Source organism: Prionailurus viverrinus, chromosome A1, assembly GCF_022837055.1.
Source record: "Prionailurus viverrinus isolate Anna chromosome A1, UM_Priviv_1.0, whole genome shotgun sequence".
Classification (NCBI taxonomy): Eukaryota; Metazoa; Chordata; class Mammalia; order Carnivora; family Felidae; genus Prionailurus; species Prionailurus viverrinus.
The window spans coordinates 90,845,909-90,871,482 of record NC_062561.1 but is presented as its reverse complement, the minus strand read 5'-3'; the positions used below and the strand labels follow the sequence as shown (position 1 = coordinate 90,871,482).

At 41.7% G+C, this 25,574-nt stretch overlaps 1 protein-coding gene across 1 annotated transcript in view; it reads right to left on the bottom strand.

The window, feature by feature from the left end:
• Positions 1 to 2,329: 2,329 nt before the first annotated feature.
• RNF130 (ring finger protein 130) overlaps positions 2,330 to 25,574 on the bottom strand; it is a 133,795-nt gene continuing 110,550 nt past the window's right edge. Inside the window, exon 8 of the mRNA XM_047854290.1 lies at positions 2,330 to 4,021. Within this exon, the coding sequence (XP_047710246.1) occupies positions 3,912 to 4,021 (110 nt within the window). The 3' untranslated portion in view covers positions 2,330 to 3,911. The remainder of the gene's footprint in view (positions 4,022 to 25,574) is intronic.

The following is a 25,574-nucleotide window of genomic DNA, read 5'->3' as shown; positions in this document are numbered from 1 at the left end:
GCCTAACAGTGAAGCCCTCGGCCCTGGGGCAGGCCTCAGCACCTGGGCATTGCAGTGCCTCTCTGGTCCATACCCTCCCCACTCTCACTCTTTCCCAGAGATGTGGGCCCTCCCCACAGTCCCGGGAGTGAGACCCATGCCCTTGCCAGTCTCCTGCTCCTCATCCCTCGTCTTCATGGGGCGGGGCAGTGTGCATTCCCATCCTGCCTTCTCATGGCTGCCTGGTGCCCCTCCTTCTGCACCCCGGGGAAACCCCCCTCTCCATGACTCACCGTCATCGTATTTCGCCTCACAGCGCAGTTGGCCAGTGTTCTAGAACAGCCTAAGTCTTCATGATCCCTGGAGCCCCCTCAACTCTGAGTGTAGCAAATAGTGAGAACTGAATAAAGGTCTGTTGAGGAAATTAGCCTGGTAATCCTACTCTTTTCCTTATAAATTCTACTTCCTGGAAACCAGTGTTTTTGTTCCATGACATTTAGGAACAGCAACTGCTTGTCAGGGCGACCTGACATTAACACCACCTCCTTGTTTGCCTATAGCAGAACCACAGCCTAAGTGATAAAGGTTAATGGGGAGACAGCATTTTGGGAACCAGTTTCATTTAACGGGAGATCATGGAAACAATGGGGTGTGAGGGGTAATAAGAATACGAGAAGAGTTTACAAAGCCCATAGGAAATTTCAGGTCAGTCAAATTCAGTAACCTTATTTTGTTTAAACCCTTAGCAACTGCGTGTTTTGGAAGCTGGGCTGCTGGGTGCAGCAGGGCAGCTGGCAGTACAGTCCAAATGGGTGTTCAGGGAAGCGCGCCCCTTGGCAGTTCCTCTGAGTCAGGCCTGAGGAGGGGCTGGGGAATGGAGCCTTCCTTCAAAAGCCGGCCTCACCAGACTTGGTGAGGTGTCTTTAACCACCCAGGAGTAGAGCTGGTCTTCCCCTGAGGGGGCAGAGGCCGGGAGCCCTGGACAGACACACTACCCACCCACCACTGGGTGATGCCATGCCTGGCCCTTCTGTTGTTTCCTGGCCAGTGGCCTCTTCCCTCTCCCTGACGGATCAGCAAAAGAGGGCTATGGGCAGTTGCTCACTCGGGAAGTGAAACACAACCAAATCCTAAGTGTTTGCATTTTAACTGTAACGACCCAATTCCTGGCTGATCAGGTGATGGTTATGCCTACCCCAGACCCCACTCCACAAGTATCCTGCGGTGCATTCTGAGAGGTCTGCACCGGGCACGGCCTGGGGACGGGGTGGAGGCCATGCTGGGAGGAAGAGGTGGGAGCCAGGCCCAGCTCAGAGCAGTCCGCAGGAGGGACAGAAGGTTTGCCGTGTAAGCGACTTGTTCCTCTGTCCCTTCTGTTCTTCAAATAGTAACCCTCCCTGCCCCACAAAAAAAAACATTCAGAAGCTATCTACACTTCCTGGCTAATAACCACTGTGGCTGTAAGACTTGGAACAACTGAGATCCTCATATGCTGGGGAAGAGGGTCTGGTCTCTCCATAACCCCAACCAGGCCTGTATGGCCAATAAACTGCTTCTAAACCTCGAACTTCTCAGAGGTAGGGGTGCTGAGAAGGATGTCTCACCCAGACCCCTACCCCGCTCTCTGGGGTCCCTGGAGTGGCTCCACAGAGAAGTCTCCAGCACCGCTGCCAGCAAAGAGGCTGTTATTTGGGACAAATATTGCTATTCCCGGAGTGTATGACCTCTACATAGAAGTTACTGTCTCTCCTGACAAAGGCAGGACGTTCTGTAGCCGAGCAGAAGAGTGGCCTCAATTTTTAGGGAAAAGGTGTCAAGCTAGGACCCAGAGCACTATTCTGAGTGAATTCCCCTGTAAGAAATGCCTCCTTGGTTATTTGACAGTGAAGGCGTGTCCTAGATTTACCAGAAATTCAAATATGTTTTAATACGTAGATATTTAGGGGTCTGAGTTTTTAATTTTTTCTCAGGTCACTTCATTCCTTTTCAGTAAAGGAATGTCTTGAGTAAAATTTAATGTCTACGCTTTTGTGAGACCATACAAATCAGAAGAGAGTGCCCTGCTGGGATCTCAGTTCTGGTGCAGGAAAACAAAGTCATGGTACAGACAACACGGTCAGAATTGAGCCATCTTCCCTGTTGGATGAGCCAAAGCAAACACAAACTTGGGTGTGTGTCTGGAACACTGAGTTCTAATCTCCTTGAGACTCATTCCCTCACCACAGAGCCAGTGGGGCAAACGTGTCTTTCTGAACAATGCTTTCTTGAAACTGTTTATCAAAAATTTTTTTGTACTACAAAGACAATAAAAAGGAAAAAAAAAGAACCAAATAGAAGCCCTTGGTTAAAGGTAAAAAAAAAAGCTGCTAAGACCTTAAAAATCCTGCACTGTTCTAGCCTCAAATGATTATGGACATAACGCCACTGGTCACTGGGAGGTGACGTTCCCAATGGCTATCACCACCCTGGTTCTCTGAGGGGTTTTGCTCGGGGGTGCAACTGTGTTTTGAGGCATCCTAGCAACATGTGATGAGAACAGACACTTAAAGGGGAGAAGCCAGCTGCACAGGGAAAAACGGCAAGTGTCCACCTTGAATTTCTGTTTTACAGAGTTAATAAAAATCACAGGGTGGGGGGGGGGTCACAGGTCTGAGTGGTTTGCTGCCAGATGTAAGCATATGGAGGCTGAAGTTTCCATTCTCATAAGAAGGATCTAGGACCTGAACACATTTACATCTTTGTATGGCTCCTACTGATAGGAGAAACAGGCTGATCTGCAGTGTGTCCTTGAGCAAAAAGGAGGCGTCAATTTTACAGATTTGCTTGTCGTGGTTCTGTGCTGGGATTACTCTTCACGTACATGTTTCTTGTGACGTTAACTCGATGTCATCTCCAGGCATGTGGGGTGAGCACGTGTGTCCCTGATGTCCGCCATGCTGGCCACTGTGTCTTTTTCTGTAAGCCCCTGTGCCTTTTTCTGTAAGCCCCTGTGCCTTCTTCATGCCAAGGCTGGTAGGAGGCAACTGGGTCAGACTAGTAAGACTGAAGAGGGGTGCTCATCTGGTATCTAACAGCAAGGAGGTGGTCTGATCTCAAGAAAACACTCAGAGTTGTTCTGGGCTTGACACCCATCGGCCATCACTCCAAGGTCATCCAGAGAAGACTGCCAGGCTGTCCTCGTGGGGCCCACCTCTCCTCACACCTCAGCAGATGCCAAGCAGACAAGTCCACAGGCCTCGGGGTCAGGGCCTTCAGGGCTTCTGTGGTCACAAAAGCACTCGGCCCCCTGTGTCATGCTCTAGGAGGGGGGCTGGAAATGGCAACGAGCAAGACTGCCTGCCCTGAACAGCCGGCAGCCCCACTGTGGTGTGCTGGGTAGTAGTCTCAGAGGAGGGACGAAAGGCAAGCCTTTCTCTCAGGAACCTTTGGCAAGAGGCTCCTCAACAGAAAGTAGGAGAAGAGACAGGAAGATAGAGAGTGGGCCACGTAGCAGCAACTTGTGCCCCACGTCAGTGAGGAGTGTCACCTGCAAGCTTAAGTACGCACTGTAAGTGGGGAGCACAAAAGGTATTTTAAAAACCCTAACATCACCCTGACACAGAATATGCATGTAATTACTCAGAGACATATTTGCAATGCAACATTGACCCCGGGGCCCCTGCTCTTCTCCGGGAACAGCCAGGCTTGTTGGGACCCATATTCCTGGCCCAGCTTTGGACAGGTTTTCAGTGCTCCAAGGTCACCTGGACAATAACACTGTCCTCAAAGCCTCACCTTGGGGGAACCTTGCAGTTTAACCCTGAGCCCCAATCTGTGCTTGGAAAGCCCTGCCATTCTTCCACAATGGACACTGACAGAAGAATACAAAATAAGAAAGGTGATCATAAATCAAATCACAAAAGAGGTGACCCCCCAGAGCCCATTTAGAAAAATCAGGTTTTGTTCTCATCATACATGTCCAAAGAGGGTTCGATTGTGGAGAATTCACTTTCATACACCAGACTCCGAGGAGACAAGGAGTTTCGATGAAAGAAGTGACCACCTGGAAAAGGAACAGGAAACACAGACTTAATAGGTATTCAGGCCTCCATTTCCCATGTAGCTCGGAGGAAAGAAGACACATTACCTTCAAAGCATCATATTTTCTAAAGAATCTCCATTTGGGGATCTTACCATGAGAGAAATGGAAAGGATTTGGGCATCCCTTAGTTTGAGCACATTAGAAACATGTAAATCCCAATGTTCGGGTCCCTATGAGATTAACCCTTGGAGCTTTTGAAAGCAAAAGCTGCCTGGTGCCTTGCAAATATGAAGGTTTCTACCCAGGGCCTTGCAATCTGTAGAGGCCTCCTTCTGTACCTTCCACCTGAATACCTGTTCAGGGAGGAGCCTGGTATGTGTGTGTGTGTGTGTGTGTGTGTGTGTTCCGTGTGTGTGTGTGTGTGTGCGCATGTTCTGTGTGTGTGCTTCTAGAAGCACTACACGTTTTCCCTCCACTCCACATTTGATATACATGATGTCACATTTTATACATCTTTCTATTCTGTGTATCTCTTAACTAATCTTTGGAGATATAATTGATTTTATTACTCTGTCTTTTGACCTTCATACTAGCATTATAAGAGATCGATCTACTACTTTTACTATATGTTTGCTTTTACTAGTGAATTCTTTTTCCTTTCATGTTTTCTTCTAATTCTGGCCTTTTCTTTCCTGCTTAAAAAAAAATCCCTTTAATATTTCTTATAAGGCCAGTATAGTGGTGATAAACTCTTTTAACTTTTGTTTGTTTGGGAAACTTTTCATATCTCCTCCAAGTCTCAATAATTTTGCCAGATAGAGTATTCTTGGTTGTAGGTTTTTTTGTTTTTGTTTTCTTTTCATTTCAGGACTTTGAATATGTCATGCCACTCCCTTCTGGCCTGCAAAGGTTCTGTTGAAAAATCTGCTCATGGCCTTAGGGGTTTCCCTTGTACATAACTATTTGCTTTTGCTGTTTTAAAAATTCTCTCTTTAACTTTAATCTTTGACATCTTAATTATTATGTGTCTTGTCATGGACCTCTATGGCTTCAGCTTGTTTGGGGCTCTCTGTATTCTGGACCTGGATGTCTGTTTCCTTTCCCAAGTTAAGAAAGTCTTCAGGGGTGCCTGAGTGGCTCAACTGGTTAAGCATCTGACTTTGGCTCAGGTCATGATCTCACAGTTGGTGGGTTTGAGTCCTGTGTTGGGTTCTGGGCTGACAGCTCAGATCCTGGAGCCTGCTTTGGATTCTCTCTCTCCCCCGCCCCCTGCCCCCCTCTCTCTCTCTGTCCCTCCCCCACTTATGCTCTCCCTCCCTCTCAAAAATAAATGAACATTAAAAAAAAAAGAGAAAATCTTCAGCTAATATTTCTTTGAATAAGTTTTCTGTATCCACCCTTTCCTTCTGGGACCCCTTATAATGTGCGTGTTCATATGCCTGGTGTTGCCCCAGAGGTTCCTTAACCTATCCTTATTTTTAAAAATTCTTTATTATTTTTGCTTTTCAGCTTGGTTACTTTCCACATCAACAGTCCATTCTTCTGCATCCTCTAATCTGCTATTGATTCCCTCTAGTGTATTTTTCATCTCAGTTATTGTGTTCTTTAGCTTTGATGGTTCTTTTTTTTTAAGTTTTTATATATTTATTTTGAGACAGAGAGAATGCAAGCAGGGGAGGCGCAGAGAGAGAGGGAGAATCCCAAGCAAGCTTCATGCTGTCAGTGCAGAGCACGATATGGGGTTTGAACCCACAAATCTCTAGATCATGACCTGAGCCAAAGTTAGACACTTAACTGACTGAGCTATCCAGGTGCCTCTTGACGGTTCCTTTTAAAAAATATATTAATATAATTTTTTTTAATGTTTATTTATTTTTGAGAGAGACAGACAGAGTGTGAGTGGGGCAGGGGTAGAGAGAGAGAGGGAGGACACAGAATCTGAAGCAGGCTCCAGGCTCTGAGTTGTCAGAACAGAGCCTGACATGGGGCTCAAACTTACGAACCATGAGATCATGACCTGAGCCGAAGTTGGAAGCTTAACTGACTGAGCCACCCAGGCACCCCTTGAAAAATACTTTCTATGCCTGAGGCACCTGGTGGCTTAGTTGATTAAGCCATTGACTCTTAATTTTGGCTTGGGTCATGATCTCAATGGTTCTTGAGTTCGAGCCCTGCGTCTGGCTCCATGTTGATAGTGTGGAGCCTACTTGGGATTCTCTCTCTCTTTCTCTCTTTGCTCCTCCCCAGCCTGTGCTCTCTCTTTCAAAATAAATAACTATGAAAAAAATATGCCTTTGTTGAAGTTCTCACTGAGTTCATCAACTCAGCTCTCAAGTTTGGTGACCATCTTTACGACTATTACTTTGAACTTTTTATCAAGTAAGTTACTTATCTCTGTTTCATGTAGTTCTTTTTCTGATGTTTTGCCTTTTTTTTTTTTAACATATCCCTCTGTTTTCTCATTTTGTTTGACTCTCTGTGTTTGTTTCTATGTATTACGTAGGTCAGCCAAAGTCTCTTGGTCGTGAAAGCAGTGGCCTTGCATTGAAGGCATCCTGTTGTGCCCAGTAGTGCAATTTCCCGGGTTAGCAGAGCCAGGCACTTCTGGGATGTCCTCTGAGTTGGTTGTGAGCACCCTCCTGCTGTGGCTAGGTAACAACTGCTGTGGGTGTACTGATGGGTGAGGCTGGCCCCTGGTGTGGGAGGCTGCAGCTGCTGCAAGCACACTGGTGGGCACAGCTGGCCCTCAGCCCAGCTGTCTGCAATGACTGGTTGCAATTACTGAGGACACACTGCTGGGCAGGACTGGCTCCCAGTGTGGCTGGCTGAGAGGTCAGTGGTAGCTTCTGTGGGCGTGCTGGTGGGTGTGATTAGCTCCCAGTGCAGCTGGCTCAGGGGCCCAGCCACAGCTTCTGGCACAGTGCTGGTGGGTGGGGCTGGCTTTTCCGTTTCTTGGGGCAGGAGCTGCTTTGCTGGGGGGCACTGTTTTTCACCAGGTGTGGTGTGGCAGTGGTCGCTTTGTGGGGGACCCTAGTCTGAACTGAGGCTGCCTGCCAGGTGTGGCAGGGTGAGATCTGCCTTGGCGGAGTGCCTGCTAGGGCAGGAGGGTTGGATGGGGCAGCTCTACAGGTGAAAACCAGGTAGGGTGAGTGGTGCTAGCAAGGTAGGTGGAGAGAACGAGCTCCCACAAGTGTCTGGCTAGCTAGGCTGAAGGAGGGCATGAAAAATGGTGCCCCAAAACACTTCTGTTCCCAAAGAAAGTTTCTGCAGATCCCTGCCCCTCTGGCACATGCCCTAAAATTAGTTAGTAAATCTTCACATATAACCTAGGTGCTTTTCAAACTGCTGCCTCTGAGCTGGGTCTTGGGCTGAGGTACATAGCATGCCGGCCTTTTAAGAGCAGTCTCAAATTCCTATAGTCCTCCAGGTGTCCTGGGGTCCCAGGTGTTGCCGAGTCTCCACTGATTTTCATAGCCACATGTTATGGGGGCTCATCTTCCCAGTGTGGGCCCTCAGACCCAGGGGTGCCGGATGTGGGGAGTGATCACCTCATTCTTCAGGGAGGACCTCTGTGCCTATTATACCCCTCCTGCTTGTGGCTTGCTCTGCTGGGAGTCTGGCTCCCTACCCATGCTCTGTCCCTCCTATCCTCAATGTCATTTCCTTATGTCTTTATCTATGGAAGAGCTGTTCTGTCAATGCCTGGACCTGTCTATGGAAGGGGGTGAGCACAGCATCCTCCTCCTCCACCGCCTTCCTGAGGTCTCTAGTAGGTAACCTTTTCATTTTGTTGATGGTTTCCTTTGCTGTGCAGAATGCCTGTATGTTTATTTTGCTAATTTCCCCATCAGGTAGTCAGTCATTTTTTCTTTTCTTTTCTTTTTTCTGAATAGACATCCTTTGTCAGATATAAGTACTGCAAGTGTCTTCTTCCAAAATAATGTATTCTGATTAACAGAATTTCTTCATTTTTGTGTGGACCACACTTTTATTTTATGGCTTTTTGAGTCCTGTTTAAGAAATCTTTGCCTATCCTAAGGTTTTGAAGATTGTTTAGAAGCTTCATTGTTTTGCCGTTCACACTTAAGTCTATGCTCCATTTCAAATTAATTTTTGAGTGTGGTATGAAGTTGGAATCAAGATTCATTTTTTCTTTATAGATATTCAGTTGACCCAGCACCATTTATTGAAAAGCCTGTTTTTATCTTTACTGCTATACAGTGCTACCTTTGATGTGAATCAGGTGTCGATAAAATGCATGGCTGTTTGGGACTATATATTGCTCTGCTAAGCTATTTGTCCATCCTTCCATCAATAACTCAGTCTTAATTACCATACCTTTATAAAAAGTCTTAACATCATTTCTATAAGTCCTCTCATCATTCTTTACGATTGTCTTGCTATTCTTGGCTCTTTTCATTTCCACATAAATTTTATAAATCAGTTTGCCAAGTTACATGCACACACACACATACACACCCCTACTGGGATCTGATGAAAACTGCAGTGAATCTAGGGGCACCTGGGTGGCTCAGCTGGTTAAGCAACTAACTCTTGATTTCAGCTCAGGTCATGATCTAGTAGTTCCTGAGACCAAGCTCCGCGAGGAGACTGCTTGGGATTCTCCCTCTCCCACTCCCTCTGTCCCTTCCCAGCTTGAGCACATGCTCTCCCTCTCAAAATAAATAAGTAAACTTAAAAAAAAAAAACCCTGCAGTGAATCTACAGATCAATTTGGGAAGAATTAACATCTTTACAACATTGAGTCTTACACACTATCAACCTGGTATACTCATTTACTTCTCTCTATAATGCTTAACACTTTTTTGTGTGTAGAAGGCTTGCACATTTTCTTTTAGATTTATTCATCAGTATTTGATGTTTATTTGATGCCTTGGTAAATGGTACCTTTTAAAAATTTTCATTTTATTTGCTTATTGTTGGTATACAGAAGCACAATTAACCCTGCTAAATTTACTTATTCATTTTAAGAGTTTATTTGTGGAATCTTTTGGATTTTCTATATATACTACTATGTTGTCTATAAGTAGTGAGTTTTATTTGTTCCTTTCCAATCCTCACATCTTTTATATTTTTGGTTACTTTAGCATAATGGCTAAGACTGCTAATATGATATTGAAAGAGATAGTCACAACAGGTATCCTGATTTCCAATCTTAGGGAAAAGTTTTTAATATTTCATCATTAAATATGATGCTTGCTGTAGTTTTGAAAATACACATTATTAGGTTAAGGAAGTGTTCTTTTTCTAGTTTGCTGAATGTTCTTCCTTTCTTCGCTTGTCCCTCCCTTTCTCCCTCTCTGCTTGCTCTCTCCCTCGCTCCTTCCCTCCCTTCCTTCCTCCCTCCCTCCCTTTCTTCCCTTCCCTTTCCTTCCTTTCTTTTTTAATTTTAAGTAATCTCTACACCCAATGTGAGGCTTGAACTCACAACCCTGAGATCATGCTCTTCAGACTGTGCCAGCCAGGTGCCCTAAACGTTCTTTTAAAATCAGGAATGAATGTTGAATTTTTAACAAGTGCTCTGTCTGTATCTATTAAACATGACTTTCCACTTTTATTCTGTTAATGTGTTGAATCACACTGATTTTCAACCTTGCAGTTTTTAAAAAATTTTGTTTATTTATTTAGTTTGAGGTGGGGGAGGGTCGGGGGGGGGGGAGAGGAAGAATCCCAAGCAGGTTCTGCACTATCAGTGCTAAGATTGACGTGGGCCTCGAACTCATGAACAGTGAGATTATGATCTGAGCAGAAATCAAGGGTCAGATGCTCAACCAACTGAGCCGCTCAGGCTCTCCTAACCTTGCAGTTTTTAATGAATCCAACTTGGTTGCAATTTTTTCCTATTTATATATTGTCAGAGTCATTGAGCTAATATTTTATTTAGTGTATTTGCATCTGTAATCATAAAAGAAATTAACCTGTAATTTTTCCTTTTTTTGGTAATATCCTTTTTTATAATTTGGTAGTAATGGTATACTAGTCTCAATGAAAGTCTTGGGAAGTTTTCTTCTTTTTCTCTTCTCTGGATAAATCTGTGTAAGATTAGTGTCATTTCCTCCTGAAATGTTAGAGAGAATTCAACACTGACACCATGTAAGCCTAGAGCTTTTCTCTGGGGGAAAATTTTTAAACTCCTGATTTAATTTATTGCCTAGATACAGAATTCAAATTTCCAATTTTTTCTTGTGTCAATTTTGGTACTTTGCATTTTTTTAAAAAAATTTTTTTTTTTTTTTCAACGTTTATTTATTTTTGGGACAGAGAGAGACAGAGCATGAACGGGGGAGGGGCAGAGAGAGGGAGACACAGAATCGGAAACAGGCTCCAGGCTCTGAGCCATCAGCCCAGAGCCCGACGCGGGGCTCGAACTCACGGACCGCGAGATCGTGACCTGGCTGAAGTCGGACGCTTAACCGACTGCGCCACCCAGGCGCCCCGGTACTTTGCATTTTTTCAGGGGTTTGTCTGTTTCATTTAAATTTCAGAATTTACTAACATAAAGTTGTCATAATATCCTTTTATAATTTTTTATTGTAAAAAACACAGAATATGAAATTTGCCATCTTAACTATTTTTAAGTATACAGTTCAATAGTGTTGAGTGTATTCACATTGCTGTGAAACATATTTCCAGAACTTTTCATCTCGCAAATCTGAAACTTTGTATCCATTAAACAACTTCCTTTTCCCTCCTTCCACCAGCCCTGGTAACCACCATTCTATCTTCTATTTTTATAAACTTTATTATTATTTATTTTCATGCATAGGCTCTATAGTGATGCCCCCTTTTCATCCCTTATATTGGTCATTTGGGTCTTTTATCTTGATAGCAGAGTTTTGTTAGTTTTATTACTAGCCTTTTTAAAGAAACAACTTTGTGCTTGGTTGATTTTTTTCTATTGTAGATTTGTTTTCCATTGAATTCATCTATGATCTTTATTATTTTCTTCATTTGATTTAGTTTGCTGGTTTTTATTTGGGAGGAATGCTTAGAACACTGAGTTCTAGCTTTTTTCTGTTCTAATATATGCATTTTAGGTCACAGATTTTCCTCTAAACAACTTTACTGGTATCACACAAATATTGATATGTCATATTTATATCCATATTCAATTAAACATTTTAAAATGATTTCCACTGCAATTTTTTTCTCTGACTTATAAGCTTTTTAGATATATATAGAAACATATATATATATATATAGAAATATATATATACACACATATGTATTTTAATATTTATTTATTTTTGAGAGAAAGAGAGCTTGAGTGGGGAAGGGGCAGAGAGAGGGGGACAGAGGATCCAAAGCAGGCTCCATGCTGACAACAGTGACCCTCACATGTGGGGTTTGAACTCACAAACTGTGAGATCACGACCTGAGCCGAGGTCGGACACTCAACCTACTGAGGCACCCAGGCGCCCCTAGAAATATATTAATTGAGGGGTGCTTGGCGTGTTCAGTGGGTGGAGCATACACTCTTGATCTTGGGGTTGTGGGTTTGAGCCTCATATTGGGTGTAGAGATTAAAAAAATAAAATCTTAAAAAAAGGTAGTATATTACTTGATTCCAAACGTCTAGGGATCATTCTAATTACCGTTTCATTATTGATTTTTAACTTAATTTCACTGGTTAGAAAACATACTCTATATGATTTCAATCTTATATGTTTGTTGAAATTTGCTTTATCTCCCAGTACATGGTCTATTTTAGTAAGTGATTTATATGCACTTGAAAATAATATATCTCCTGTAGTTGATGAGTGCTATATATATGTCAATTACATCCTTGTTAATGGTGTTGTTCAAATCTAGATCCTTGACGAGTATTTGCTTGTTAAAAACAGATGTGTATAAACTTCCCAATATATGATGTTGGAATTGTTAGTTCTTTTAGATGTCAATTTTTGCTTCATATATTTTGAGCATATATTAGGTACATAAATTTATAATTGTTTTCTTCACGATGGATTAACTTTTTCATCATTATGAGATGTCCCTCTTTATCTTAAGGCATATTTGTCTGATATTTATACAGCAATGATTTTCTTTTGGTTAATGTTTACATGATCTATATTTTTCTATCATTGTATTTTCAACAGTCCCGCCTCCTTAAAGAAGTGTCACACATATAGATGTGCATGTGTGTTTATAAATTTTAAATCTAGTCTATCTTTGTATTTGAGTAATCATTTTATATTCATTACTGACAAATTGAGATTTAAATTTATCATTTTATTGTTTTTTATTTGCCCCTCCCGTTCCACGTTCCTTTCCTCTTTTTTATTTTTAATGTTTATTTTTGAGAGAGATGGGGGGGGAGGGGCAGAAAGAGAGGGAGACACAGAAACCCAAGCAGGCTCCAGACTTTGAGCTGTCAGCACAGAGCCTGATGCAGGGCTTGAACCCGCGAACTGTGAGATCATGACCTGAGTGTAAGTCAGATACTTAATGAACTGAGCCACCCAGGCGCCCCTATTTTTATTTTTCAAGCAATTAAAAAAAGTTTTTTTTAATGTTTATTCATTTTTGAGAGACAGAGAGACAGAGGGTGAATGGGGAAGGGGCACAGAGAGAGAGAGATACAGAATCTGAAGCAGGTTCCAGGCTCTGGGCTGTCAGCACAGAGCCTGACATGAGGCTTGAACCCACGAGCCATTAAGATCGTGACCTGAGCCGAAGTTGGGACACTTAACTGACTGAGCCACTCAGGTGCCCCTAAGCAATTTTTTAAAGTGTATTTATCTTGAGAAAGGGAGAAAGGGGGAGAGGGAGAGAAAGAGAGAGAAAGAAAATGAGCGGGGTAGGGACTGGGAGACAGAGAGAGAATCCCAAGTAGGCTCTGTACTGTCAGTGTGGAGCCCAACACGGGCCTCAAACTCACAAACCGTGAGATCATGACCTGAGCCGACATCAACTGTCGACGCTCAACTGACTGAGCCACCCAGGCCTCCCTCCTCTATTTTAAAAAAATATTTCTTCTTTTGGATAATTTTGTCATTCTATTTTTCCCTCTATAAGTTTATTATATATTATTTTCCTATTCTTTCAGTGGCTGTGCTAGTCTAGAGACTCTTTTACTACTGTTTTTAGTTGTCACCCTGATCACAACATGTATCTTTGATTTATTAAAGTCTTAATACAAATCAGTATTTTTACTTACTCCTGGGCAATGCAAATATCTAAAGAGCACTTTTACCCTCTTCTACCTTTTGTTCAACTGATGTCAGGTAATCTCCACAGGACATCACTACTGAGAGTTTTATACATCAACTGTCATTCAGGTTAACCAATATCTACCATTTTCTCTCTCTTTAATCTTCCCGCACCTCCATGTTCCTGTATGGAATAACTGTCCTTCCTCCTGAAGAATTCCCTCTCGGTATTTCTGTTTGTTGGAAAACGGCTTGTCTGCTTTTTTATTCATTATTTTTGGAACGAAGCATTTATTTTATTTTTTACTGAAGTATACCTGACATACAATGTTATATGGGTGTCAGATGTACAACAGTGAGTGATTCAACAACTCTACAAATTATGTAATGCTCACCACAGTGTAGTTAACATCTGTTAGCACACAAAGTTATTACAGTTATTATTGACGTATTCCCTATGCTGTACTTTTCGTCCTTGTGAATTATTTTATACGTATTTATTTCTGATGGATTTTTTCCTAGGTACTTAGGTTGAGAGGGGTTTTTTTTCCCCACTAACACTTCACGTCACTGTTTTATGGTTTTCATTGTTTGTCAAGATACCAACTATCAGTCTATTGCTATCAGTTCTATCAGTTCTATTGCTACTTTAAAAGTAACATATCTCATATTGAAGAAGGAAAAACAAAGCTGGAGGACTCATACTTCTTGATCTCAAAGCTACTATAAAAGTACGGTAATATAGTGTGGCATTAGCATAAAGATAGATCAATGAAGTACAATTGAGAGTGTACAAACTCATATATTACGTTTTTTTAAATTAAAAAAATTTGTTTAATGTTTATTTATTTTGAGAGAGACAGCATGAATGGGGAAAGGGCAGAGAGAGAGGGAGACACAGAATCTGAAACAGGCTCCAGGCTCTGAGCTGTCAGCACAGAGCCTGATGCGGGGCTCCAACTCACAGACCACAAGATCATGATGTGGGCCGAAGTCGGACGCTCAACCAACTGAGCCACTCAGATACCTCTGCTCGTATTTTAACAAGGGTGCCAAGACCCTTCAAAGGGGGAAAGAAGAAAGAATAATCTCTTCCAAAAGTACTGGAACAAATGGATATCCACATGCAAAAGAATGAAGTTGGACCCTTACCTCACACTAATACATAAATATTAACCCAAAATGGATCACACACCTAAATGTAAGAGCTTAAGTTGAAAGTTTTTGTGACCTTGAATTAGGCAATTGTTTCTTAGATATGACACCTAAAGCACAAGCTACCAGAGAAAATACAGACAAATTGGACTCAATCAAAATTAAAATTTTGTACTTTGTCTTTTTTTTTTTTAAAAGTAGGCTTCACGCCCAGCACAGAGCCCAGTACACAGCTTGAACTCACAACCCTGAGTTCAAGACCTAAGCCTTGAAATGACTTTTTTTTTTTTTTTAAAGAAAACAGCAAGTGTTGATGAAGATGTAGAGAAACTGGAACTCTTGTATATTGATGGTGGGAATGGTGACCATAGGACCCAGCAATTCCACACCCAGGTATATACCTAAAAGAATTGGAGAGAGAGATGCAAACAGATTCTTGTACACTAATTCAGAGCAGCATTATTCACAATAGCCAAAAGGTGGAAGCAGCCCAAATGTCCATCAACGGATGAGTGGATGAACATATTATAGTGTGTATATACGTACACACACACACACACACACACACACACACACACACACACAATGGACTATTAGCCATAAAAAGGCATGAAGTACGTGCTAAATGTGGATGGTTCCTGAAAACATCATGCTAAGTGAAAGAAGACAGACAAAAAATTACATAATTTGTATGATTCCATTTACATGGCAGATCTAGAATAGGTATATCCACAGACAGAACACAGATAGGTATTTTCCTGGGGCTGGAGGAGAAGGTGGAATGAGGAGCGACTATTTAATAGGCAGAGGTTTGCTTTTTTGGGTGATAAAAGCTTTTTATAACTGGACAGAGGCGGTGGTTACACAACACTGTGAATATACTAAGTGCCATTATTCACTTTAAAGTGGTTAACTTGATGTTATGTGAATTTCTTCTCAATCAAAAAGCAGTAATATATTGTGGCGCCTGAGTGGCTCAGTTGGTTAAGTGTCTGACTTCAGCTCAGGTCATGATCTCGCGGTGCATGGGTTTAAGCCCCGCATCAGGCTCTGTGCTGACAGCTCAGAGCCTAGAGCCTGCTTTGGACTCCGTGTCTCCCTCTCTCTCTGTCCCTCCCCCACTCACACTCTGTCTCTCTCTGTGTGTTTCTCTCTCAAAAATAAAGACATTAAAAACAAATTAAAAAAAAAGCAGTAATATATCTTTTTTCTCTGCTTTAAAGTTTTTGCTTTTTTTCTTTTTTGTTTTACAATGACATATGTTGGTGTGTTTTACTTGAATCTGTGGTTTGATGTCTCTGTCAGTTTTGGAAAATTCTCAGCCATTTTCTCTTCTAATATTGCTTCTGCCTCAATCTATCTCTTTTCCTTCTATAACCTGAATTACATGTATGTTAGATTTTTTGTCATCATCATCTAAATTCTCTTGTGACCTTTTTTGTATTTTCTTTCTCTTTTTCCTTTTGTGCTTCAGGTTGAATATTTTCTCCTGACCTGTTTTCCAGTTCACAAATCCTTTCTTCAGTTATATTTTAGTTGATATTAAACCTTCTGTGGGGTTCCTACTTTCAGTCCTCACATTTCTATTTATCTTTTTTTTTTTTTGCTGCTTCCATTATTTCTGAAATTATCCATCTTGTTATCAGTTTCCTGTACATACTTGAAGTTATTTTAAAGTCTATTATGTTTCTGATATTTGTATTTCTGTGGATCTACTATTCTTTGTTTTTCCTGTTTTTTGGTTGTTTGGTCTTCTAGTATGTCTGGTATTTTTGATGGCTTGTTGGACAGTACATATGAAAACTGTAGAGATAATCTGAGGCTGCTGCTGGTGGTATCCTCCTCTGGAGGATCTTCTATTGGGAAGGGACATATCACTTAGGCTATGGGCATATCCTTCCATCCAATTAGAAATTAACCAGATTCAAAGTCAGGCTTCAGTCTTTGAGAGGGTTAGTCAAATTCTGGTTCAACCTGTATCTAGTTCAAGGGGATCCCAGTGGAAAGCCTAGGGTGCTTATCAGGGCTCCTTGTTCTTGGTGTGCTCTGAACTCCAAGTTACTGTCTCACAAGTCCAGTAAGACTGCCCGAGCTCTCCTCAGTCATTCACCCCCACATTCTGGTCACTTCTCAGCCATTGTTTACCAACTGGAAAATGCTTCAAAAAGAAAAGCAGTGTTGAACATTGGGTTCATATTGCCATACTTCCCTTTCCTCTGTGTTCTTGGCTCCTCAAGTTCTCACCACACTGATAGCTCTTCAATGCCTTAAAATAGAACATTAAAAAGATGCTTTTTCCAGATTCTCTGTTGTGCTTGGTATGATGTTGGAAGTACAAGCTAATATGACATTAGCAGAAGCAGAAATGTGATCAACTTATTATTGATGACTTAGAGCCCCCATTCATGTGGCTTACAATCTTTCAGAAGTTTTCTTCAGAATCCTGAAATTGATTAATGCCATTAAAAAATAAAAGAGACTTTGTAATTCTCTGAAAAATGTAAGTACTTTAATTATTATGGTGTTTTTCTATTTGCTGTCTTACATCTTTCTTCCCCAATTAGACCATAAACTTATGGGTACAATTCAGATGGATTTTATCTCTGTCTTTTCACATTATGCCAGCAAATACTCTACAGAATTGAATTGATTAGGATGCACACTATCCCGATCACATCACTAATTTGTGTCCAGATAGTTTTAACTTGGAACTCCCCTAGCATGACATAAAGAGGGATTTTACACTAAGAAACAGACAAGAGGGGTGCCTGGCTGGCTCAGCCGGAAAAGCATGATTCTTGATCTGGAGGTCATGAGGTTGAGCCCCATGCTGAGTGCAGAGATTACTAAAAGTGGTATATAAACTTAAAGAAAAAAAGGAAACAGGAAAGAAGCTAGAAATTAACCACCAATTGCTATTTCTGTGTATCATTGATTTTAGTTGTTATACAGCCTTTGTAAAGATTATAAAGACTTAAAACAACTGAAATATTCATCAATTGAGAATTGATTCAATATACAAAGCATCTGTCAATATTAAAGAGAATGAGGCAGATAGATCCACAGGCACTGATATGGAATAATCTCCAAATACTGGGCAAGAAGAAAATTATAGTCTATGTGTTCTTTTTTTGGCAAACCTATTGCTTCCTGTATTCTTGGTCTCAAACTGTGTTAAGTACTTGTTTTCTGATTCCGTTCTAGCAAAGAAGCCTGTCTCTGCTTTGAAACTGCAAGCTTTTGTGAGAAGAAATTTTAGGCAAACTTAAGGGAGTTGATGTAGTTGCAAAAAGGGAACAGAAAACTGTAGAGTAGAGCCATTTAGGAGAACCTTGCAAGGTTAAGCTAAAGACAGAAAGCATTCACAAAAGCACAAGTCCTAATTGCTTACAAATGTAAATGTTAGAGCATCTTGCGACAGTGTGAGGTCTGGAGACCTCTGGACTTAAATGGTATAAAGTTTTCTTCAATGATGTTACATTCATTCTTAAATTACCTGATGCTAGGGGCACCTGGGTGGCTCAGTCTGTTAAGAATCCGACTTTGGCTTCAGGTCATGATCTCATGGTTTGTGAGTTCAAACCCTACGTTAGGTTATGTGCTGACAGCTTGGAGCCTGGATCCTACTTCAGATTCTGTGTCTCCCTCTCTCTCTGCCCCTCCCCTGCTTGCACTCTGTCTCTCTCTAAAATAAACATTAAAAAATTAAAAAAAAATACCTGATGCTAATTTGTTGCTATGGATAACCGTATTCCCACTGTCATCTGTGGCCCTCTTCTGTAGCTATAAGGTAGGGATTCTTTTGTTTGGCAGAAAGGCTGAAAAATGTCTTTTTTTTTTTTTACCTTTGGGCTAAAGGAAATTTAATAGATCAGTGACCAACTGATAACTTGTTCTAAAACTATGCGCAGAAGAGATTTTGTTGGGGAAGGACAATATGTAGATTAAGCTAACAATTATAAAGGTATGTATGAAAAAATATGCTTATATATGCACAAAATCTCTCTGCAAGTGCACACGTAAAACTTAGGCAACAGAGATTGCTGGGAGAAGACTGAGGACTGCATCAGAGTGGGAGGGAGATGTACCTTCACCTTATACCCTTTTGTACTATTTTGACTTTTTTTTTTTTTTACCATTTGCATTTTATTCAGGAAAATAATTTAAGATGATTTTTAAGTACAAGAAAAAGGGTTGAAGGGGCAAATTTTAAATTTATGTATAATTTCACAATACTGCAAGACAGATGTGTTATTCTTATTTCAGAGAGAGGAAAATGGATGCTCAGAGGTGAAATAACTACCTCAAAATCATAAAGCTAGAGCTGAAATCCAGGTAAAGCAGAATCCAAAGCAAAGGCATCTTTCAGTTTTGTACTCTTAAATGTTTATTTATGTGTGTTGAGAGAGAGAGAGAGAGAGAGAGAGAGAGAGAGAGAAAGAGTACGAGGAGGCAGAGACAGAGGGAGATAAAATCCCAAGCAGGCTTGATGCTCAGCGCAGAGCCTGATGCGGGGCTCAATCCCATGAACCACGAGATCTTGACCTGAGTCAAAATCAAAAGTCAGATGCTTAACTGACTGAGCCACCCAGGTGCCCCACAATTTTATACTCTTAACACATAAATACCTTAGATGGTAGTTATAATCAAACTGCAAAAAAAAAAAAAAAAAATTACATTTAGTCGATATATTTAATTAATTAGTACAATTCAAATTCCTTAGATGCAATACTATTGACCGATTGAAGTTTTTTTCTTTAACGTTTATTTATTTTTTGGGAGAGAGGGAGGGAGGGAGAGGGAGAGGGAGAGGGAGGGAGGGAGGGAGAGAGAGAGAGAGAGAGAGAGAAGCAGAGAGAGAAGGAGAGAGAGAGAGAGAGAGAGAGAGAGAGAGAGAGAGAGAGAGAAGCAGAGAGAGAAGGAGTCACAGAATCCAAAGCAGGCTCCAGGCTCTGAGCTGTCAGCACAGAGCCCGATGCAGGACTTGAACTCACAAGCTGTGAGATCATGACCTGAGCTGAAGTTGGACACTTAACCAACTGAGCCACCCAGGAACCTGACCAATTTAAGCTTTTTATTCCGTATAAGAAATGGCTACAATAAATGAGAAGGTATACTTTTTCTAAGGCAATCAACATTCAATTAAAATTTAAAAACTTTCCAAGGACTTTACAAAGGTGTTGGTAACAACTTTGATTAAAAAAAAAAATCACAACGTTGCTACTGCTTCTCTTTCTTTTCCAGAAATTCCAAAAAGATTATTACACCAGTGAAGACAGTCAAGTCAACTTGAATGCTATTACCAACAGACCAGCTTGATAACTGAAGGACCCGGCAAATTATAAGGATTGCTCTCACTACAGAATCCTCCCCGTGTTCCTATAATTAATGTTACAGTATAATCTACACAACTGTACCTTGTGCCTTCTTATAGAAATTAGACCATGCTCAAGTCTTCTTTATCCTGAGGCATCAAGAATTCCCTTGGAGTGAGGCTCCAGAGGGCGGTAGGGGGTCTCCTATCCCCCTTCCCAGAGTCCTCGTGTTCTATTTTCTCCTTATTTCTAGTCCCCTGCTGCAGGCCCTATCTCCAGATCAGGCAGATATATTTGCTCCTACATGGCGCAGCTTTGTTTTATCACTATGCCTTAGGCTTACTGGTGGCTGCAGCCTATTGAAAGTGATAAATGACTAGAATTTTCACATAAAGCTTTCTTCTTATAAATCAGGAATTGGTGCTTGAGGCAAGACAGCCTTTCCAAGAGTCTTTTCAAAAGGCTGCTAGAGTTCTCACCCGGGCCTGGGACCTCTGTAGCCTCCAGGAAGATGAGTGCGTGCTGGCTGAACAGGGGGGAAAGGCAGTGGTGCCCAGTGGACAGAACATCGAACAGAAGACCAGTTGCAAAACCTCAGCAGGGCGGGGCCTTCCCTGGGCTGGAGGACGCCTGTGCAAGGCTTTCCCATCACCAACACCCAGAGGCACTTTTTAGGGATCAGTGCTTTTCATATACGGAAGGAAGCAACAGATACTACTGGAGAATACTATGTGCCAGGCACTTGCACAAGCCCCGTCCTCACTTTCCCAACTCTGTATGGCTGCTACTGTGACTTGAACTCAGGGGCAAGACGTTGAGGCTGGAGGAGGCTATGTGACTGACCCAGCCAGGAAGGGGCTGGTCCAGGCTCATAGCCCAGCTGCTGGACCGCCCATTTGAACGTGGTACAGATCACGTCAACCTCAACATCCAGGGGTTGCCTGCTTTGTGTGTCCATTCATCGAGCTGGCACAGTAGGTGAGGTATGCAGAGAGGCAATGGAAATTCAGTGTCTTGCCCCAGGCTTAGCAGGGCCAGGCCTCCATGGGAAGCTAAATTCTCTGTGCTGTGGCTGTGAACCTCCTCACCTGTCCCTGGCTGTTTGTGCTGACTCCCAGCTAAGGAGGACTCCACTCCGAACCCCAGTTCCATGTGGGAGCCTGAGTTCCAAGGGGCATTTATACCTGCCTAGCAGTAAATGACGTTTAAAGAGTGTAGGTGACTCTGCCTGCTGCCCGGCAGCAGGAGCGCCTGCCCTGTGGAGACAGGACTCTGATGTTTTGTAGCTATTTGCAGTCTCGGGTCCCACTTGTTGGCACTGCACCGGGATCTGAATGATGTTTCAAATGCCATTGGGATTACGCTTTCGTTTTTGCCTCTATAAACCTCCCCAACCCCTAAGATGCAGCTCTCCTCTACTGTAGTTAGGTTACACAAGTCACCAGAGCTAGGTGCTAGAAATTCGGCCTTTCTGGGTCTGAAAAAAAGTAAATTGTGCGTTTGAATTCTGAAAGACCCTTCACCATCCACCTGTTTAGGCTAGTCTTGTTTCAGCCATGTGTGGTGTGTGGTGTGTGGTGGCGGGGTCTGGGGATCATGAGTAAAGAAGCCTCTCGGAAGGAGAGGTCATGTCAGGGCCACCTCGGGCTGAGCGCTCCACTTCTGCCTCTGCACCCTGAGCTTAGGGGTGGCCTCTGCAGGGAAGGGCGCCATCTTGAAGCAGAGGGCAGAGACTCAGGGTGAGAGAACCCCTTTCCCTTCGGTCAGCAAGACCAACATGTATTTTCCTCAAAAGGAACTTGTATGAAAACCTTGAAGGTAAAGGAAACAAGAGTAAGGGAACTGGATATGTTTTGCAGACTTACTAGATTTCTCTTCAGTTTCCTGGAGCCCCCTCAGAGACTGGCCAGGCTCTTGCCACCAATTTTACACACCCATCCTGGGCATCTTTTCATCACTGGGGTGTGCTTTTACCCCTCCTTCTCAGCCTGTGCTCGGGTTTGGCAGCCACCCTCGCTCTTGTGACCTCTACCTGCCTTTTCCACTCCTCAGAAAAGACAATGCTTCCCCTCTCTGAGCTGTCTGCAGGTGCACTGGTGCAGCTCTCCTGTACGGATGCTCTCCTGTGCTGGGTGAATTCTCCCTAGATGTCTCCTTACCCATGGGTTTCTAGAATCTTCTCATCATAGGCCCTGTTTCCAGCCTATTTCTTGCTTGCTGGCTTGTGTGCTAAAGCAGCTTCTGAGCCATGCTGTTCTAAGCCGGCACCTCTACTTACTTTCTTTAGTGACTCCATTTATTTAATTTTAGGTTCCAGTCTGCATCTATTTCACACTTTCCAAAAATGCATGAGCCTCCTTAAGGCTCCCCACTGGAAAAGCCACGGTCTGTAACAGCCCAGGACACCTCTCACCTGCTTGTGTCCTTGACCCCAGCCATCATACTTCTCAGCCTTTCCTACCACCGAGCATTGTGCACACAGGGCCCGTGGTCAGGATGCCCCATGATCTGCCCTGCCACTTGATGAGCTTCTCTGAGGTGCAAAACAGAATGGGGTTTAAGAACACAGCCGTGGTAAGTTACTGGATTTCTCTAAACCTGTTTCCTTGTCTGTAACATGGGGGTTAACAAAAGGGTTGTTGCAAGGATTAAATGAGTTAATGTGTGAAATGCTTAAAAGAGTGAGTGCCTACCACATAGTAAGCCTAGATGTTAGCTATTATTGTGATTAATCATTAACTTTAAAAAGTGTGTGTATATACACACATGTACACAGAAAGAGTACGTGCATGCATGCACTAGCTCAGCCCTCAAATAGTTCCCTCTGTTCATGGTCCTGTTTCTTCCCTGAACCTAAGAACATGCACACTTTCCAAATGCTGGCCCAATGGTCTCAGGGCTGGAGGGTGGCTGGTGGTCAGGAACGTTATCCCTGGGCTGCTTCCGTTTCTGACTTTGCCACTTAATAGGTGAGCAATCTCCGGCCAAGTTTCTGGATATTCTCTAAGTTTCTTCATTTGCAAAAGAAGAAATAACTATCCCTTCTCTGACTGGCATGTTGCCAAGATAAAGATTATCATGTATGTAAACCACTCAGCATAGTGCCTGCCACATCCTGGGAGATCTGGGGCTGCTAGTTTTTTCCTGCCCAGCTTCACAGCAGAGTTCTGGAATGGCAGTTTCTATCTCGACTGGATTCTTTGTTCTATTTGTTGCCATTAGGTTCTATTCTTAAACTGTCCTGATAAGGAATTTAACATAACCGAATATTTTTGTAGATAAAAAGTCAAAAGAACCATCAGGATCTTTTCTCAACTATTTAAAAAGTCTACAGTTAAAAAAAAAAGTCTACAGTTACAACCCAGCTGGCTGAAGAGAAATTAGATTTAATCCCATGGGGCTTTAGTGGCTATAAATGTCTGAAGCCATCAGGTAGATGATCAGGGAACTGCTTTCCTATGGAGGCTCTATGGACTGTAGACCGTATTCTTACCTACCTTTTGTCTGTTGTAAACACTGAGTTTCCTTGAAATAAAACTCTTGAGAAACACTTTTTACTTTTGGTATGTGTAGGAAACAAAAAGCAAAAACCACCTAATTCTTCAGGATTACAAAGTTTTCCAGTAAGGGCTTCAAAGTGAAATATCAATCTGTTCCAGACTAATTTCTGGTCATCTTCTAATTTTTAAAGTAGTAAACAAGTAAACAAGTAGTAAACAATTTTTAAAGTAGTAAACAAGTAAACTCAACTTCATACATTTCTTCTATTCATAAAGCTGACCTCACTGTTGGTAGCGCTGTGACTGTGAAGAAATAAGCAACTGCCTTTGGATGATAATTTGAACTCTGATTCTAAGGAACCAAAGCCCATGTAAAGGATAACACGTGCAAACACGTGCATACGTATACAACATACCGCCTTCAGAGTTAACAGAGACCAAGACTAATTGAAACATAAAAACTTAATGGTGCCAGTTAAACTTCAAAGCCATAAAATGGTAGGTTCAAATTTCAATGGCAGATGACAAATCTTTCCTAAGACTGATGGAAAGCTCCATCCTGTTAATTCACTCATTTCATTTCTTAGCTCTTGTAAAAATTCTGTATTTGGCTCTGAAAAGCACCTACTATTTTAAAAAAGTCTTCCTCTCTGCTAGGGCTTGAAACAATGTGAAAAGGCAAAAGCACATTAATAGAGACAGTAGCATTGTCATTAAACACTCTTACATCTCCTGCTTATGAAGGAAAATCACAACTCACCATAAATGGGAAGGAGAGCAAAGGGAACAAACTAGGTTAATTTTTACTGGAATAAAGTGAGGTGGGGAGGAACTATCTTACTGATTTATGAAAATACTGCTAGAAGAAAAAAATATTTTGTAGGTATTGAGGAAGAAGCCAACCTCAACACAGCCTGCTCTAGAGAATAAAGTTAAACACTCAGGTGAATTCTCTAGCATACAGAGTTGGCTGGAAACATCAGGAGAGCCACTGAACCAGTGAATCTCAAGGGATAAAGATGTACTAAATAACCTCTGCGGCTTCTGAAAATCCTTTAACTTACTCATGCACCTAACAACAGGGCCCTAGAATACATAAAGCAAAAACTGACATAATTGAAGGGAGAAACAATAATAGATTCAACAATAATCATTGGCATCTTCAGTACTCCACTTTCAGTAACAGAACAGCTAGATCGAAGATAAAAGAGGAACAAGAAAATTGAACAACACTATTAAACAACTAGAGCTAATAGACATCTACGGAGCACTCCACCCTATAGCAGAATATGTATTTCTCTCAAGTGAACATGGAACATTCTCCAAGATAGACCGTATGTTAGGTAATAAAACAAGCCTCAATATATTTAAAATGATTGAAATCATACAAAGTATATTTCCAACCACAATGTAATGAAATTAGAAATCTGTAAGAGAAGGAAATTTGGGCAATTCACAAAGATGTGGCATTTAAGCAACATACTCCCCTCAACAACAAATGGGTCAAAAGAGAAATCACAGGGAAACTAGAAAAAAAAATTGGGATAACTGATATAAAACCCACAATATACCAAAACCATATTGATGAGCAAAACTGTGCTTAAATGAAAACTTATAGCTGTAAATAATTATATTAACAAAGGAGAAAGAGCTGAAGTTTTTCCACTTTGAGAAAAAAAGAGAGAGAAAAAACTAGGCCCAAACCAAGCAGCAGAAGAAAGTAACAAAGATCTGAGTAAAAATTAATTAAATACCAAATAGAAAAATTGGCAAATTAATGAAACCAAAAGTTAGTTCTTTGACAAGGTCAAAATTTGCAAACCTTTAGCTGAATTGACCAAGCACAAAAGAAAGAAGACTCAAGTTACTAAAATCAGGGATGAAAGAGGGGACATTACTACCTACACTGCAGGAATAAAAAAGGATTACAAGGGAACCTTACAGACAATCATGTGCCAATGAATAAAATAAACTTGACGAAATGGACAATTACCTACAGAGATGCAAACTATAGGAACTGACTTAACTAGAAATAGAAAAGACCAGTAAAAACTAAAGACAGTGAGCCAGTAATCAAAAAACTTCCCACAAGGAAAAGTTCAGAGCCAGATGGCTTCACTGGTGAGTTTTACCAAACAAATGAGAATTAACACCAATCTTTCTCAAACTCTTTCAAAAAACAGCAGAGGAGGAAACACTTCATAATCATTATATGAGGCCAGCAGTACAGATACTAAAGCCAGAGAAAGAAATCACAAAATTATAGACCCATACCTCTTATGAATACAGATGCATAAACCCTCAGCAAATACTACCAAACTAAATTCTGCAACATATAAAAACATAATCCCACTGTGACTACTTGCCTGGGGATTTATCCCAGGAAGGCAAGGTTGGCTCAACACATGAAAATTGATCAATGTAATACATT